Source organism: Gossypium hirsutum, chromosome A03, assembly GCF_007990345.1.
Source record: "Gossypium hirsutum isolate 1008001.06 chromosome A03, Gossypium_hirsutum_v2.1, whole genome shotgun sequence".
NCBI lineage: Eukaryota > Viridiplantae > Streptophyta > Magnoliopsida > Malvales > Malvaceae > Gossypium > Gossypium hirsutum.
This window is the reverse complement of record NC_053426.1, coordinates 73,836,649-73,856,098: the sequence shown is the minus strand read 5'-3', so window position 1 is coordinate 73,856,098 and position 19,450 is coordinate 73,836,649. Positions and strand designations below refer to the sequence as shown.

At 32.2% G+C, this 19,450-nt stretch overlaps 1 protein-coding gene across 1 annotated transcript in view; it reads left to right on the top strand.

Moving 5' to 3' along the window:
• Positions 1-1,339: 1,339 nt before the first annotated feature.
• The window catches only part of LOC121218216 (protein arginine N-methyltransferase 1.1-like), a 37,520-nt gene continuing 19,409 nt past the window's right edge, over positions 1,340-19,450 (top strand). The window contains exon 1 of the mRNA XM_041095082.1: positions 1,340-1,555. Coding sequence (XP_040951016.1) covers positions 1,340-1,555 — 216 coding nt within the window. The remainder of the gene's footprint in view (positions 1,556-19,450) is intronic.

The window sequence follows — 19,450 nt, the reverse complement described above, 5'->3', positions numbered from 1 at the left end:
TAAGTTATTCAATTGTTGTAAGAAATGTGGTAATGAGAATGTGCATGTCTAGGATTAGCTCTGGTAAGGAAACGCTCAGTTTTTAAGTAGTCAAATTGACTCACCTTCCTTTCCTAGGACCTTACCTAATGTATGGTTCACATTCACTTCTTCGGTTTTTCCCTTAAAAGAAAAACTATAGAGAATAAAAATTATTTTTTTATGATTGATTGATTCTTGTGAATAAATGAGTGAGAATATTATAAAATTGTCATAGCATGTCATGCATATATTGGCAGCATGTTATATAGATTAGGTAAGAATGTCACTAGGATTATTATATGATCATTCTTCAAATCTAGGATAAAAACGTTGCATGTGTTTAAAATATTAAGTGAGAGAAGGTCCTTGAACAAGACCTACGGCATCCATTGATGGTCCCTAAGTGATAGCATGATAAAGTTTCGAGTCAGTTCCTACCCTGGCTGCACCTCAAGGTAAACTTTATCATGTGGGTTCACTATATGGGATTTCCTTTTAAGGAAAACTAGTCATGCATGACTCTCAATGAGATTGTCCCAAGATAACTTACAAATGAAAGCATGTTCATGATGGGTGTTATGTTAATGGTTACAAAATCAAGATCATCTCTTATTAAATAGTCCACAAGAAACGGTATTTAAGCTAGAGATGATGACTAAATGTTAAATGGTCGTTGGCTCATGTGGAGTCTAGAGAATTAAGATTCACGAACTGATTGGATGTAATCCATCTTCTTGCTAGTTAATCATGGGACCCCAATGCGACATGATTGACGGGTATGAAAATGATCATAGTAACGGAAAAATGTTTTCAAGGTTTTAATACAAGACAAATGCATCATACTACATTCTTGATATGTTGCTGAGATGAAAATATTTGCTTAATACAACAATAGTAATCAGTGAATCTTTATTGTTTTTTTGTTCAAATGTGTTTCCTACTCCTCTTATTAGCATTCTTACTGAGAACAAATTGAATAGGGATAACTTTTTGAGAATGGAAATGGAACTTACTGATAGTTATTAGCTATAAGAAATGCAAATTTGTCCTTGACAAACCTTACCCATCTGAAGCTTAGCCTAAAATGAGAAATCGTTGAAGAGATTTTGACTCGATTTCTCGATGTTATATGTTAGCGAACATAAGTAGTGTGTTGCAAAAACAATACAAGCATTTTCGTACTGCTAATGAGATCATGACAAATTTGGAGGATTTGCTCGGAGGTCAAGTCACATTGGCTTGATAATTCGCCATTGCAAATTTGATGAGCTCCCAGCAGAAATCTAACACTCGGATCAAAAAACATGTGCTTAAGTATATGGGATCCTCTGTGGAAGCGAAAGACATTGGGGTTGAACTAGACATAAACACTCGGATTGAAATAGTGTTCAAATCCTTGACAAATGTGTTTGTTGGCTTTAGAGTCGCTTACAGCTTAGGGAACAATGCGCTTACCTTACCTCAACTCATGAAGGAATTACAATATTATGAGTTGATGTTGAATGGTGGTAAGCTAGTTCAGGAGAAAGTTAAGGTAAACCTAGTTGTATGCCCCTCGTCCTATAAGAAGAAGTAGAAAGTTAAGGGAAAAAAGAAACCGACTAAGTCTTCAGTTCCACCTCGTGTGGATCAGAAAAAGACTAAGAAGTAAAAGGATCTTAAAAATATCAAATGTTTCTTTTGCAACAGAAAAGGGCACTTCATATGAAATTGTAAAGAGTATTTGGAATATTTAGTTGAAAAGGGAAAATGTATAGAACTCTTTGTGGTTAAAGTATGCTTAGTAGAAAAATCAATTGACAACTAGGTTATTGATTCTAGAGCCACTAACCATATGTTGTAAGGGTTCAGCGAAACAAGAAGTCTGCGTGACAAAAGTCTCTCGTTGCAAATCGAAGATGGGAGCTATGTTTCAGCCAAAGCAATAGGAGAAGTTATTTTACATTTTGATAATTTTAGGAATATTATTTTAAAAGACATATTTTACGTATATTATTTTAAGCGGAACTTAATTTCTGTAGCATGTTTATTTAATGATAGTTATTTCATGACATTCAATAAAGGGATTGTTATTCACAGAAATTGTTCTTTGATTTATAATTGATGGATAAAAAACAATTTCTACTTTATTAAACCAAATAACTACTTGATGCTTGAAACTGAAATGGTGAATAAGAAGATTAAAACTTCTCACTCTAATTAGGGGTACCTATGGAACTAAAGACTTGGTCATAATAACCAAGAAAGAATCACTAGATTCGTGAAAGATGGTTCCTTAAGTATGCTTAAAGAAGATAGTCTTCAACAATGTGAATCTTTCTTGGAAGGTAAAATGACTAAAAGATCTTTTCCTATGAAAGGTACAATGGCTAACCAACCCTTAGAATTATGCACACTGATGTATGTGGTCCCATGAGCATCAGTGCCCGAAGAAGTTACAATTATTACATCACTTCATTGATGACTATTCTCGATATGGTTATGTGTATCTAATGCACTGCAAAAGCGAAACCTTTGATAAATTTCAAGACTTTCGTGTGAAAGTGGAAAAGCAATTATGATTATCCATAAAGAATCTTCAGTCTGACCGAAATGAAGAATACTTATCCGACGAATTCTTAGGATACCTTATATAGAATGGGATTTTATCCCAGCTGATTGCATCGAGCACTCCACAATAGAATGGCGTAGCTGAGAGAATGAACAGACCCTTACTTACGTGGTTCATTCAATGTTAAGCTATCTATGACTCCCTAATTCCTTCTAGAGATATGCGATACAAATGGCTTGCTATATTCTGAATGATGTCTTAACCAAGTCTCTTTGTAAGACACCTTATGAATTGTGGCATGGAAAGACAGCCACTCTAAATCAATTTAGAATATGGAGTTTTCTAGTACATGTTCTGGATAAGGATGCAAAAAAGTTGGATGCACAGATAAATTGTGCATGTTTGTAGGATATCCAAAAGGAACAAAGGGTAGATTATTCTACAACTTGAAAAAAGATAATATTAAAGTTTCTATCATGCTACTTTCCTTGAGGAAAGCTATATTGATAACTTTAAGCCTTGAGGTAAAGTGGTACTCGAAGAACTTTCGGTAGCTGTAGAATAATCACCAAGTTCAATTCTTGAGAAAGTTGTACAAAGACCTATAAACAATCAACAATATGAGGGAATATGTCGTAGTGAGAGAGTTTCTAAGAAACTAGACTACTTCATCTATGATGGTAGTATTTATAATACGGAATTCAATCATGAGGATGATGATCCACTCACTTATGAGGAGGCTATGTAAGACATTGATTCTAAACTCTGGAAAAAGACTATGAATGTCGAGATGGATTCCTTGGAATCCAATACAGTGTGGGAACCTGTAGACTTACCTGTTGGGATTAAACCCGTAAGGTGCAAGTGGATCCACAAGAAGAAGAGAAATGCAGAAGGGAAAGTGGAGACACATAAAGCTAGACTTGTAGGGAAAGGATACATATAGAAAGAAGGCATCGAATACGATGAGAACTTCTCTCCAGTAGTCATGCTCAAGTCTAACTTGATGCTCGCAGTTATGAGATCTGACAAATGGATGTCAAGACAACATTCTTAAATGAATATCTAAATGAGACCATTTACATGGCTCAACCCACTTGCGATGTTGTCAAAGGAAATTAGCAGAAATTTTCCAAACTTCTAAGATCCATTTATGGATTTAAGTAGGCATCCCACTCATGGAATAAAAGATTTGATCAAACGATCAAGACTTTTGCATTTAAGCAAAACACTGATGAACCTTGTGTTTGCAAGAGTATAAAGTATAAAAAGCTAGTCTTCCTCATTTGTACGTCAATGACATTCTATTTATCGAAAATGATGTAGGAGAATTTGTTGGATCTTGTAAAACCCCTTACTCAGTCTAGTCAAGACCTAAGTAAAGAGATGCTACAGTTATACTTAACAAATCAAAAAATACTTTACTAAATATAAAACTCTATAATTCATAAAGCAAAGCACACACAATCAAACATATTAAGAATTTGAACTCTACAAGGACCTAGTTGTGAAATCCAAGTTCAAAATAGAATTGATTTACAAAATTTTTAAAGTTTTGAAGTTAATAATAAAAATTTGTAGTAGGTATCGATATTGCATTGATACCTTTTTTAAAATCAATACCAAATTTGAATATTGTTTTCTTTACAAAACAAGGGTATCGATACATATTTTATGAAAAAATATCGGTACTAAAATAAAAATTGATACCAATTTAGCATTCTATTTGTTTTGAAAACTATTCATATGATCAAGTATTGATACCAAATGCCAAAGTTTCAATACTTAGGTTCGAAATGGTAAAAATATCATCTTTATAAGTCCATTTCATGCCAATTTTTTCATATCACACAAAAGGTGATAACATTACCTATTCAAACATTTAAAATTCTAATCAATGTGCCCTCATTGACACCACAATTCAATATTCAAATCAAACTCACATTCTATACTAATTTAAATTTGATTCAATGTACTCAAATATTACTAAAATCACATGTTAAACCTACCATTATAACAAAACCATTTACAACCACAATATTATATTTCAATTACTTCCTTGAGTCTTATATTGATTAGATAAAATCAAGTTCATAAGCAACATACTTAGACCAAATACAAAAGCACATTTACAAGTAAACTAAAAACAACTTCACATTAAGCTAAAATATATCATATCGAGTAAGTATCTAAACATATACTAACACACCTATTACATGCTATATAACCCAGAAGTAAACATCCAAAAACTAACAAAATATCTCTGGATAGTGTGATTTCTTCAAGTTGATCTGATCGCCCGGTTTCCAAAAAAAAGTAATCTACAAGAAAATAGAAGAAATAATATGAGTAAAATTTTCAAGAACTTAGTAAATTCAACGGTCAAAAATGATAAACTTACCGTATAAATTTATATAATTCACACATTATCATTTTATAAACTACGATCCTGTCAATCACAACTATTCAATAGGTGAGTCTTAATAGCAATACAGTTAATGAATATCCTATTTAATGATATCAGATCATTCACTATCATTTCAAGTTAATTAATCAAGAATCATATAATCATTTAAAAACTTGCTCGATGAACGATATAATGGACCTAGATATACAATTAACCATCCAAACACACCAAAACGCTCAAGTGAGCTTAGCCAACCGAGAACACACCTCAGCACCAATATCCCTCAGAAACACAACTGGGCACCACGTATGCCTGAAGGCTTTACATCCGCCCCCGGTAACACTTCAGAATCATTATAATATAACTCAAAAGTCTGCTACAAATGCTGGACTTTAGTATATTCAGTGAAAAATAATGAATCAATAATTATTCTCTCAAAAGAATCAAACTCAGACAGAGCAAATTAAAACCTATTGTCTTGTCAATTGTATCCTATCCTACGTTCATCGGCTCAGTATGACATTGAATAATATTGTTCAAGTCAATTAATTTCTCGACATACATCAACTTCGTTCAATTCAATTATGTCAAAATATTCAACATTCCAATTCATAGTTAATATAACATTCAATTTAATACGAAACTAAATTGTACAAACTTACTAGGGCTAAACTGTAGAGACAACAAAAGTTCAGGGACTACTCGGCAACTTTCCCTTTTCCTCGATTATCTACTTGTTTTTATTTATAAAGTATTTTATTTAATTTTATTAACCTCAATTTCATATAAATTTCAATCTAGTGCAAATTATCTCTTATTTACTAATTTTCACATTTGCCCTAAACTTTTACACTTTATTCAATTTGATCCTTAAGACTAAAACATGATTATTTTCACAATTAATCCTTATACCTGATAAACCAAATTTAATTATACTTAAATTTAATCCACATATACTAAAAATTTTCCAAGAAAACATGCTTATTTTAATTTATTTTCAATTAAATCCCTAAACTTAAAAATCATACAAAATCACTTAATAAGACATTTCTATTTAACACCCAAGCCTCATATTCTACCATTAACTTCAAAAACACATCAAATTCGTCAATGGCATCTTCTAAAAAATTTAACAATCTTACAAATTAAATCCCGGGTTAGCTACATAGAGCTAATATGATCCCAAAAACATAAAATTCATGAAAAATGGGTGAATATTACCTACCATGCAAATAAATTAAGCCAAGGCCAAAAGCTTCCTTAGCATTTCCATGGTGTTTTGGTTTTGCCATGTTCAAATGAGGAAGATGACAACTCACTTTTATTTAATTTAAGTTTTACCTTTAACTAATAAATCAAATTTCATTTCAAAAACCCACCTAAACCGTCCACTTAATATATACATGATATATTTACCTATTAAATCCATCATTTTACCTTTCAATTGTCATTTAGTACTTTTAACTAATAGAAATCGACTACAACTTTTACGATTTAGTCTTTTCTAGATTATTAATTATCTAAACATTAAGATTTATCAACCAAAATTTAATACTACACTCATGACCTTGTAAATATTAAATAATTAATATTTACTGACTAACACATCAGAATTATGGTCCAGAAACTACTATTTTCGACACCAATAGAAAACTGGTTGTTATAGATCTGATGCCCTAAATGCAATCTTTTCGTCTAAATACACTTGTAATTTTTTTTGAATAGATTGGTTAATAAAATTTTTCATGAATTACATTAATACTTTGTATTTTATCCTCACATGGTTTTTGTAAGCAAAGCAAAATGGAAACAAATGTTTCTCATAGGTTGTCTAATATTTAACTAATGCTAAGCGGTATTATGAGGTCGGATCGTAGTATAGAAAGACAACTTGTATTAGTAGATGAACCTACACATGTCCTTAGTCTAATTGAAAATGAGCAAACTGATTTAAATACTAATCTGTCGTCTATCAAACCCAATTGGGAAGATGTCTTATCTTAGGCATCGAAGTGGATGACTCCTAGAAGATAGAGACATAGATGTGACTAACTGGACTGAAAATACATTGGACAGGACCCAAGCAGAATAGATCCTGAATCTATTTATGGATTTATCACTTTTGACGTTCATAGTGTAGCATACCTAAATTCGAAGTGGATGGCGGTCTATGTATGCATGACTTGTATACTTTAATGTAAGTAAAAGTCTAAGTTAAAATACATAAGGAACCGAAAGCTGGTGCGTTGGGTGTACAACTTCTTTAGTATGTAGCATCAATCACAACAACGGAATTCATAGCCTAAAACATGGGTAAATGGTATCCACTCATTGGTATTACATGGTTTAAGAAAAGTAAACGTGGCCATAGTCGTTCGTCTTTGTGATGGATAACTTGATCACTATTTGATAGTGTTTGACTTTTTATAAAGGAGGATGCAATGGTTACCATGAGATAAAATAGGATTATATTGGGAGAGCAGATATTATCTAAAAGAGATCAAGGATATCCTATGAGGGTAACACACTTATGACAAGGTCATTGGACAAGCACTAAATAGTTGCTTTCGCAATGGTATGTCATTAGCGAGAGCTCAGTCATGATACTATAGTGGAATGACTTCATGACTAAATGAGTCTATAATTAATAGGCGAAAAGCCAGAACTTAATTATATATCATTTGAGCTTCAACTACATATGTCCAATAAGTCCCTCCGCTAGCTCGTTGAAACAAAAACTGAATTACTTGTTTAAATAGAAATGAATGGAATAAACAGAAAAAGAGAAATTGGAAACATTCAGGAATGATTATGGTTTTATGGTTTTCTCTGAAATGGAGAAATGGAATCATTTAAAAATGAATATAGGTTTCTAAAAATGTAAATGAAAATGGAAACTTACATTCTTATATAGGATTACTTAAAAATGATGGAAGTCTGAGTTTATGTTTTTAGACTATTTTGAAGCCCGAAAATAAAATAAATCATTTGGTCATGTGAACATTTTGAGTTGTGACATATTGAATGAATTTACTCAAAATTTTACCAGGGTAAAATCATCAAAATTTATCACAAGTAAAATTGTCACAAAATTTACTGGGTAAATTTGGGATGAGAAAATTATTTAATATGTAAATATTAAAGTTTATTTCAGGGAATAGAAAAATAGAATTGGGTTGGATCATATTACAGAGTATTAGGTCAAAAAGGCCCAAGAAGTACTCATTGGACCCGATGTGAGAGAGGCCCAAAACCTCTCATGTAAGGAGGTGAGACGGCAAAACCCTAGATCATTAACTAAGGTTCTCGCCCCCTATATCCTAGATAAACTGGGATATTTTTTTCTAGTGTAAATAAACTTTTACAACTCTACAAGGGTTCTACCTTCTCTTTCTACAAATAGATTGCACCAATAGAGCTATTTACACAATTTTTGAGATATTGTTATACAGCCGAAAAATAGAGATAACTTATTCTCAACTTATAAACATACTTTTTAGAATAACAATTTTACCAGTTTCTATTAAAAAAGAGAGAATTTTTGTTTTCACCACAAAAGGAAAATTTTTTCTAGTTCTGTGTTTTGATTCAATGGTTCAAGCCCACACTCAAAGCAATTCGTGGGATGACAATAGTGGAGAAGATCGTTTGATTGAAAGTTGATAAACATCAATGATCTGCTTATCCAAAAACACATGTACGAATTTGGTTAAGGTTTATTGCTATAAATATCACAAACCAAGTTGATTTTCAAAATTTTAATTTTACGCTGTGCAAGCAAACCATTTTCTAGCCGAGTTTTTTTCCAACAAAAGTGTCATCAGTTAAACTGTGGTTAGCTTAAAAGTTTAGCATGAAGGACATGGGTGAAGCTAGTTAGATTCTTGATATTCGAATCTTTAGGGATCAAAAGAATAAAACGATAGTTTTATCGTAAGATTCATACATTGATAAGGTACTAGAATGGTTTGTAATGATCGATGCGAAGCCAAGCGTTCAACCGACTGCATCGGATTTTCATCTTTCTTTGGATGATTGTCCTAAAACACCGAAAGAAAAAGAGCATATGAGTAAGGTTCCATATGCTTCAACAGTTGGAAGCCTTATGTATGCAATGCTTTGCACAGGTCTAGATATTTGTTTCGTAATAGGAATGATTATTCAATATCAAGTGATGTAACACCCCTATCCCGTGTCTGTCGCCGGAATAGGTAAAGGGGCATTACCGGACTTGAAACTCATATCAAAACAGTAAAATTTTTTTTTTTAAAATAAGGAGCATTCCTTTGGGTAAATACTAAAGACAGCTAGGAATACCATTTAAACTTCTATAAGTACACATTTAAAAGATGCCATTTTCGCATGGCTTATATACATTAACCAAAATATTCTTCGGCCACCGGTCTATTCTTTACATCCCATAAAATAATTCAAAACGTAACAGTAACAAGCAGTGGATAATGATAGTGTGACTAATTGCTGACGATCCCCGAGTCTGTAGCTTCTAAATGAGATCTATAAAATAGAGGAAACAAAGTAAACGGAGTAAGCATTACAATGCTTAGTAAGTTTTAAGCAGTGTCAACAGATAACAATCAAATTATAACATAGTTGTTCGTATTTTTATTTCACTCTTCCTTCGGGCATACCATCCCTCTACCGAATATGCACATCTCATCATATACAATAGGCAGATAAACTTTCACATGAAAGTGAGCTCATGTGACATAGATATATTGTATAATTTCACATAACCTCTCACACCGATCCGATGTCACATAGTCATAGAAATAGTCTCATAGATTGCTCACGTATGCATCACATAACTATCTTATGATTTAGTTCAAATCAAGCTCACAAATAAACTTGGAGTACATACCTGTTTATCCTTTCGCATTGAATAAATTTATAAGTAATTCTTATTGCAAAGTCTTATAGCTTTAAACTCTACTCGGATTACCGGCGGGACCTTTAGCTCAGATGAAATCTCCACACGAAGTCAGAGGGTCTTAACCCAGACATAGTCACCACATATGGTCATCTGGTCTTTAATCCCAGGTTTACATCATAGAGTTTCATGCATATTTATTCACATGTTACAACATTCACATCGACTATCATATTTGTAATTCATTTACCTTATCAAATATCTAATAAAACACACCCTCCACCGTTTGTCATTTGGCCACAATATATATATACACATCTCATACATATCTCACATTAGCCATTTGCCTTTACCACATATCCATCTCATACACGTTTCGCATTAGCCATTCAGCCTTACCACATATATACACGTTCACATTCATCACATTGGCCATTCGGCCTTATCTCATATATGCACGTTCACATTCATCACATTGGCCATTCGGCCTTATCACACATACGCATGTTCACATTCATCACATTGGCCATTCGGCCTTATCACACATACGCATGTTCACATTCATCACATTGGCCATTCGGCCTTATCACGCATATATATGCAGGTTCACATTCATCACATTTGCCATTCGGCCTTATCTCATATATACACATTCACATTCATCACATAAAATCCTAAATCAAAATATAAATTTTCATGTATTCACATCACAATTATCCAAATATACTTCACATACCACATATACTTTCATGTATACACTTTGTCTTGGCTGAATCTACATCTATCATTTTCCGATGAGTAATTCAATTTCAAGCCATACTATCATTTCATATTCGAATACTTATAAACTTACAATTTCACAAATTTTAATATCAAAGATCCATCTAACACTCATATATCATTTTATAACATCACAATTTAGAATTCACGTATGAGTTTCATCAATAGCTTATGAGCAACTAAAACAAGTTTTATCCATGTTTACAACATGACCACAATTTCTCTACAAGCTGTTTTCCTGAGCAACAGTCGTTAAATTATTTGTAACTAGGGCTAAGAAATTCCAAATTATGTGCCGTTAATTTTCCCTGAAAATAGACTCGTATATCCTCTATCCACAAAATTTTCAGAATTTTTGGTTTGTCCAATCAATACCAGATTTTTCTTAAAGTTTCTCCTATTTTACTGCTTGACTACTCTGACTACTCTTCACTAAGAATTTAATTTCTCATTGTACAGAATTCAAAATATGTTTTCGTTTATTTTGTTTGAAACTAGACTCACTAAGGAGTCTAAGCATAAAATTTTATCTTATAATCATTTTTGTACGATTTATAATGATTTTCTAAATACTGAATAGAGGATTTCGGAGCCATTCTGACTCTGTCTCACACAACTTTGAAAATCTCATTATCGGCAACCCCTTTACTTACACGATTTCTTTTATACGAAACTAGATGCGTCAAGCTTTAATTACATAATTTATCCAGCTTTTAACTCAACTCCCACAATTTATGGTAATTTTTCCAAAACACGCTACTGCTGCTGTCCCTAGCAGATTTATACAATTTACTCTGTAAAGTTCTCATTCACATTTTTAAAACATAATATCATATATGCCGTCATTTAGAAAATTCATTGACCTTAACGTATATACATAATTCATATTCATCCCGTTTTAAAACTTAAGACTTACAAAGGAATCAAACTCAAATACTTAAGAACTTACCTTAAATGTCGTCGGACAACTACGAATCGACTATTCCATTTGTTTCGCTTTTCCCTTTTCCGAGTTAAGTTCCTTTCGTTCTTGAGCTAGGTAAAATAAATTGGTTTGTTTAATTACTTAACTAATTTATTTAGATTCAAACATTAATAATTTTTCTTAATAAGAAACATACGACAACTCATTAACAACCATTCATTCACATCTTTATTCTTGATTACAATCGGCCATTATAACATATACAAATGCATATTAACCACTTTGACCGATTGTCCATTAACCACTAATTCATATACATAAATTTTACAACTCAACTCACCCTTCTCCACATTATTTACCTTAATTCACATTCGGAAATCATAGAACACATACTAACGATTTAACGTTACAATTCAAATTTTCACACACCAATAAACACATTCAGCAAAACTTCATTTTAATTTACTTTACTAAATTATTTCTTGGCACCTTTATCACATTTTCACAATCGGCAAAACCATGTTACCAATCTAATACATCAAAATTTACTTATCCAAGACTACATTCAGCATATATATATTCACATAAACACAATAGCCGATCGTTATTTATCATCTAATTCGACTTTCAATAACCTCAAATTATAAACAATATTCAATTCCCTAATTAAGATATCAATTGACAACTTCATAAACAAAGATTAACAAGCTTAGTGCTCATCTAATAACCATTTATAATTTAAAACTTCAAAAGTTCAAAATCTAACATTTTACTCACATGGCCGAATACATGCTTTGCCTCAACTAAAGAAATTTATACACTCACAACTCCATCAATTCATTAACATTACACTCATTCGGCCATTATACAAGCAAATTTAACATCTAAACAACACCTTCCAAAAGCTATCAAATTATCACAATTTAAGAAATTGCCGAATGCACATATGTTCAATAATTCATGAATTTAAACCATGGGTTAACTATACAATACACTTATCAATTTAATTTCATAAACAATTACATAAAAATCACATTAACATACCTTTGATTTATGAAATAACCATGGCTGAATGCCTTAGCTCCTTCTTCTCTTTTTTTCTTTCACTAGTTACGGCAATGGGGAAAAGAAAGATGAACATACCTTGTTTCTATCACTCTTTCCTTCTTTTAATTATTCTTTCTTCCATAATATAAAGCCATTAACTATTATCATGCTAAAATAAAATGCATATAATATCTATCAACCATCATTATGGCCGGCCACTAAATTAAAAGTGGTCCATTTGACATGCAAGTCCCTCATGTCAATAACTCATGCATTATTTGGCCACTTTAAATTTCACCTATCACATTTTCAAGTCTTATCACATGGGTCCTTTCTTATAAATTAACACCTAATTGATAAAATCAAGGCACGAAATATTTACACATACAAATTCCACATACAATAAGCACAGAATATAACATCTAATTATTTTTGTGACTCGGTTTTGGGGTTCCAAAACCACTTTCGACTAGGGTCAAATTAGGGGTGTCACAAGTGAATCCTTGTCTCAAGCATTGACAAGCTGTAAAACATATATTAAGGTATCTTAAAAGAACCAGGGATTATATGCTTGTGTATTTTGGGGAGAACCTTCTTCCTATTGAATACATAGACTTAGACTTTTAAACTTGTAAAGATTCAAGGAAATCGACATCAGGAAAAATATTCATCCTAGGCGGTGAAGCTATAGTATGGAGAAGTGTAAAGCAAATTTGCAATGTTGACTCTACTATGGACGCTGAGTATGTGGCTGCTTCTGAGGAAACAAAATAAATGATATGTGTTGCATGTACATAACTAATGCAATTGTGCAACTGTACACGTCATTCAAGTAATACAGTGGTAAGTAAGTATCGTCTTCATAGGGATTGAAAATTGGTAAGAAATTGATTAAGTTATTATAATCCTATTAACTATACCAAATAGTAGGAGACACTTTTAAATTAAATAAGAAGTTGGTATAATGAATTAGTGTAATTTAATGCTAAAAACAAAAAATTGATATGGAAAATAAAATGTTGTGGCAAATTACAGAGAAAAGCAAGAGTACTTCTATTGTTGAATGAACAAGGTTGGAATTATTCAGGTGAAATGTTGTATCAAAATAATGTCATGGCAAAACATTGTCTAATCAACTGCTCAAAGAATTACTACTGTAACCTGCCTCTTTCGATAGCTAGATTTAAGCTAGAAATCTAAGTTAATGTATGTCTACAAACTTTGGATTAATAACTTCAATGAACGATTTTCTCTGCACAATTCGCAACATCTATGTCTAGAGTGCTACAAGTATTCTATTGAATATTCACTTGCATCACATGATTCTAGATCCAGTATATTTAACCTTTTCAGAATTAAAAATACATCTAAGAACATAGTATATAATTAGCTATGTCTAGAACTTGCATGCATGTATTTAAATAGGCATAAATCGAATGAAACAGTGATATAGGCAATTCCAAATCATGAACATTAAAGATGGTAAATATTCACCCAAATAACTCCAACCCAGAAAAGATTTAGTTCATGGGTAGAAAAGCAAACACTAAATTTAAATCGTTCATAAACATTTAAAGAAATTTGAATCACAAAAATTAGGAAAACTAAAGGGAGAACTGCAGGATTTCTCGCCACACTCCAACTTCTCTTTTATCTTCCGATTGTTCGTGAATCTAGGATAGATGTCTCTTCCCCTTCTTCACATCTATATTCTACTCTTTTAAGTTGCTACCCTTTCTTTCTCTGAAATTCTCTAATGGAGTTTTTTCTTTATGCTGAGAGAAGTTACTGTCAATAGTCTCATTCTCACACAAATTCTCCTCTTCTTTTTCTTCTTCACTCTCCTTCTTTTATTAGGTAGATCCGTCCCACCTCAGCACACACTTTTCATTCCACTTTAAGTTGGTTTTTCTGGTACACGTCAGCTGGTTAAGGGTGATGTGGATAGAGGGCTGAGTCATTTTCCTGGAATTTCCATGGCAATTCTATTGGAAATCAATCTTGCCAATTGCCACGGTAATGTTTCACATCCTTTATTTTCCCTCTTCATCTTCTTGCTCTTCCTACACTTGTATGCACACAAAACCACACCTTCCCTCCCCAGATAATAAAAGTAACAAATAATGGCCAATGTAGCACAATCCAAGCTTTGTTATGCAATGTTCTAAAATTATCCTAAAAATGCAGATGTATTCACTTAATTTCAAATAATTAATTCCATCTAGAGGCCTGAAATATAACTCTTTTCAAGAGTTATCACACCCCTCAAACCTGAATTATTGCCTATCCTCAAGCAAATGATTTATGAATATGCATTAATGTATGGAATTTCCAAACAATCAGGCACCAAATGTACTTCCAAATCGTACTAAACATATAGTGTACCTCTATTCTCTGCAACCTTCTACTGAAACAAAGAAAAAAAATTGCTTACAATTGTTGCAACCCTATTTAGCAATTGCAATGCAAAAAATGGTTCCTAAAGGTAAAGTTTTATAAATATTTCAGCAATTAAAACTATAACAGATCTCTCTAAATATACTTAGGTTATTTATCTTCTAACTCAGTTTTTTCGGTAATTATTCAATTTTCAACACAAAATTTCCTGAGGAATTCATATTTTCATATGATTATATACTTGACAACCTTAATGGAGCATACACTAGACTGCCATGTATTATATCATGTCAAAATTTGAATATAAACCACTCATGAACAAAAGCTTTTAACTAAAAAGATGGATGGAGCAAACAACAACCTTCTTAGCAATTTAACCTCAAGATTCAGTGAAGTGTCCCTAGAATATGTGCATTTATTACTCTCTTTTTCTTGAAAAAATACTCATTTTGAACTCATTTTTCTGGTCAACAATATAATGGAGCAAACAAAATATTACTAAGTCACTCAACAGGTTCAAATATAGGAGTATTCATATTATTGTCAAGACAAAAATTATACCCTATTACTATATTGAAATTAAGTCAAGAAATCCTAATTTTATTCAAAGAATGCTACTATAGCCTAATTGCATTTATATTTCAATTATTCTACTTTTAAAAAGTTATTTTCAACAACTGTCCTACGCTAAATATGCCTAAACAACTATCACCATATTTTTTAAGTTTGCAAAGAAGAGTTATTATCTTTATTGAACATTATTGATAACAACATACTCACATAATCCAGCAATTAAATGGCAATTGAATGTTATGGCAAAAGGACTGTATGAACAATTAATAATGCAGTCTATATAATCAAAGCTTGGAGGAGAAAAAAATTACTTCACTTAGGTTGGATGGATGTTCTAGCAGCTCTCTTGTAACATTGTGGCCTGTTCATCATCACTATCATCCTGAACGGTTTTACCAGTAGATTTTTAAATCTTTCTCTCTTAAGCTGGTTGATGGGAACATCTTTCTCATCATCATCAGAATCGTCAGTATCTGACTTTATGGTTTCATCAATCAGTTGATGAAACGCACGTTCCTGGGAAGTCATAGAAGCCTTGGATTGTGGTTTAGGTGTGGTAGTTTGAGTGTTATCCCTTCCATCGTCATCAGATTCAATGTGGACAGATTCTGTCCTGGCTACATCTTTCTCTAGGTCTTAGTTGTGCGTAGAGGCAGTGGCATGTTGTGACAGCCCTAATTTGACCCTAGTCGGAAAGTGGTTTCGGGACCACAAAACTGAGTCATAAAAATAATTAACCGTTATATTTTATGCTTATTGTATGTGAACATGCATGTGCGAAAGATACATACCTTAAATTTTGTTATTTGAATATGAAATTTATTAAATAGGACTTATGTGAGACAATTGTGAAATGTGATAGCTAAATTGTAAAGTGGTCTATTAATGCATGTTGTCAAAAAGGTGGACTTGCATGTCAAATTAGCCATTTTTTTTAGTGGCCGGCCGTGATATTGATTAATATATATTATATGTGTTTTATATTAGCATTTTAATAAGTGGGAGGAAAAACCAAGGGGAATCCATTTTAACTCCTCCATTGCCGTAGCTTGAAGGGAGGAAGAAGGAAATTTTTACTTAAATTTTCAGCTTAGGTGATGGCTATAATGAGGTAAGTACTAAGAAATTCTTGAAAAATTATGCATAGTTTGGATGATTGGTTTGAATGCTATCTATTCCATGTTTTAAATTTGGGTTATTTGGGGGAGCTAAATTAGAAGGAAGAGGAAAGCTATTGCATGTTAATTTTGAGCTCAATTAGGAGCTGGTTCTATAAGAAATTCGGTAGCAGCAAGAAGAGGAAGGATATCGTTCAAGGGTGGGCTCGACTGCTGTTCAGTAAGTTCTTCAAAGGAAACTTTGTAAATTTTTTTATGTTTAAAATATATTTATTACATGCAAGTAATGTTCGGCTAATAGGACTGTTAAGTAGAGTTTAGTATCTTAAAATACATGTTATTTTTAGCAAAATACTGTAGTTAGAAGTGAAGAAAAATTTTGATATATAAATGCATAAGTTGTTGTTGAAATCTGCCGCATGAATGTCTATTTCTTCAGCATGTAGTTGTTGTATTGAAAGTGCATTAAATTATGGTGTAATTGGTCTGCTGCTGTTGTAAATAAGGAAAAATATTAGTTGTTAAATGTTAACCTTATCTCTGTCTGAAAGAGATATTTGCGGTCCGAATGCCGAAAATTTTAGCATTCAATTCCTCTTATTTAAACTGATTAAAACATGCTATAAATGCAACATTTGTGTACGCTATTCACTCACCAATTAACTGATAGTGAGCTTAAAATTAAGCTGTTCGAATGTGTTAGATTCACTATTCAAAGCATCATCATTTATGCTGTTTTATTTGGTAAATGTAGCTGTCCGAATGTGTTAAATTCATTGTTCGATGCACTACCATATATGTTGTTTTATTTAGTAAATGTAGCTGTCCGAATCTGTTGATTTCACAGTTAAATTTAGATGTTGTTATACTGCCAATTGATGTTAATTAAGTTGTCGATTTTGGGTTAATAATACTATCCGAATGTGATGTTGTTATGCTGATTTAGTAACTTGCATCGTTGATGATTTTACAATGTCTAAAACATAATATATATTAAGTATGATTTTACAAATTAAATGCCCTGTACAATTGATGAGTTGTTATATTAAAAATGTCTTCATTTATGTTCGATTTGAATGCTTAAGTGAAATTATAGATATATATATATAATGAAATTGATTGGTGATACACATGTTTAAATAATATGTATGCAAAGGATGTGCGAAAGAGTGAATTAATAATAATCTGCTTGGGACAACAGCAGTAAAGTGATTTTGGAAAATCACCATAAATTGTGGGAGTTGAGTTAGAAGCTGAATAAATCATGTAATTAAAGCTTGATGAGTCTAGTTTCTTATAAAAGAAACTATAAAAGCAAAATAATTTCCGATAATGAGATATTTGAAGTAATATGGGACAGAGTCAAAATGACTTCTAGATCCCCTGATCTATTTTTATAAAATCACTATAAAACGTATAAAAATAGTCAAATGATGAAATTTATATGCTTAGACTCCTTAATGAGTCTAGTTTCAAATGAAATAAACAAAAACATGTTGTGAGTTCTGTACAATGAGAAATTTATTTTGTAGTAAAAAGTAGTCAGATTAGTCAAACAGTGAAACAAGGGAAACTTTAGGAAAAATCTGGTGTTGATTGGCTAAACCAAAAATTATGAAAATTTCATGGATAAAATATAAATGAGTCTATTTTTAAGAAAAATTTACGGAAATTGATTTGGAGTTTCGTAGCCCTAGTTATAAATAATTTAGTGACTGTTGCTTAGGAAGTCAGCTTATAGTGAAATTGTGATTATATTGTAAACATTGATAAAAATTCGCCAATGAATTGCTTATTGATTTCTTATAAGTTTACTTTGAATGTTATGTTTCTCTGTTTATTTTTGTAGATCGTTGACTCTTACTATTAGCTCGGGGATCGTCAGCACTTCGTCACACTATCTACTATTGTAGTAATCATGTGATTTGGACTTAGCTTATGGCATGTATAGGATAGACTATAAATAGAATGATATTTTGACTATTGTATATAAGCCATGCGAATATGGCATCTTATGGAAGTTTACTTTTATAAGTTTTAAATTCGATCCTTGTTTGTGTCTATTAGTTATATAAATAAATGATCTTTTATTTAAGAAAAGGTTCAAAATTTTACTGTTTTGGTCCGATTCCTAATTTCTGGTAACGTCTCGTCCTATTCCGGCGACGGTTACGGGATAGGGGTGTTACACATGTTCTTCATCTTCGGCTTCAGGATTCAGTTGTATTTCCTTAAGAAAATTAGAAATGGTGGCATTGGGTGCAAGAAATTCTATTGCAAGGATTTACAAATGGCAATATCACGTTGGCGGACATATCTCCAAATAATGGCCATTTCCTCGTGAGCTTTGCCCAAGTCAGTGGCAAGCATTTCTGATGTTTTTCCAATACACCCAGTTGTTGTTTCAAACCTTCTATAGCTTCAACCATTCAGTGCTCAAACTCAGTGTGAGAAGTCGAGGGGTTATTAGAAACAGTCCTAAGGAGAGAAGATGGAGGTGTGCCAGTTTGCCTTGACAATTCCTTGCCATCCAATTTCTAAGCAATGTGTATTGTAACAGCCCTTTTTTTAGGAAGTTAGTCTTCATTTTGTGACAAAGGAACCTTGACTCTTTGGCAAAGTGCAGTAATCAGTGAAGGGAAATTTAATGTACCAGCATTCTTTTGGGCACAATAATAAATCTCATGAAAGATTATTTTTCCAACTTTAATCTTTCGGCCCACCATTATAAAGTGAAGAAATA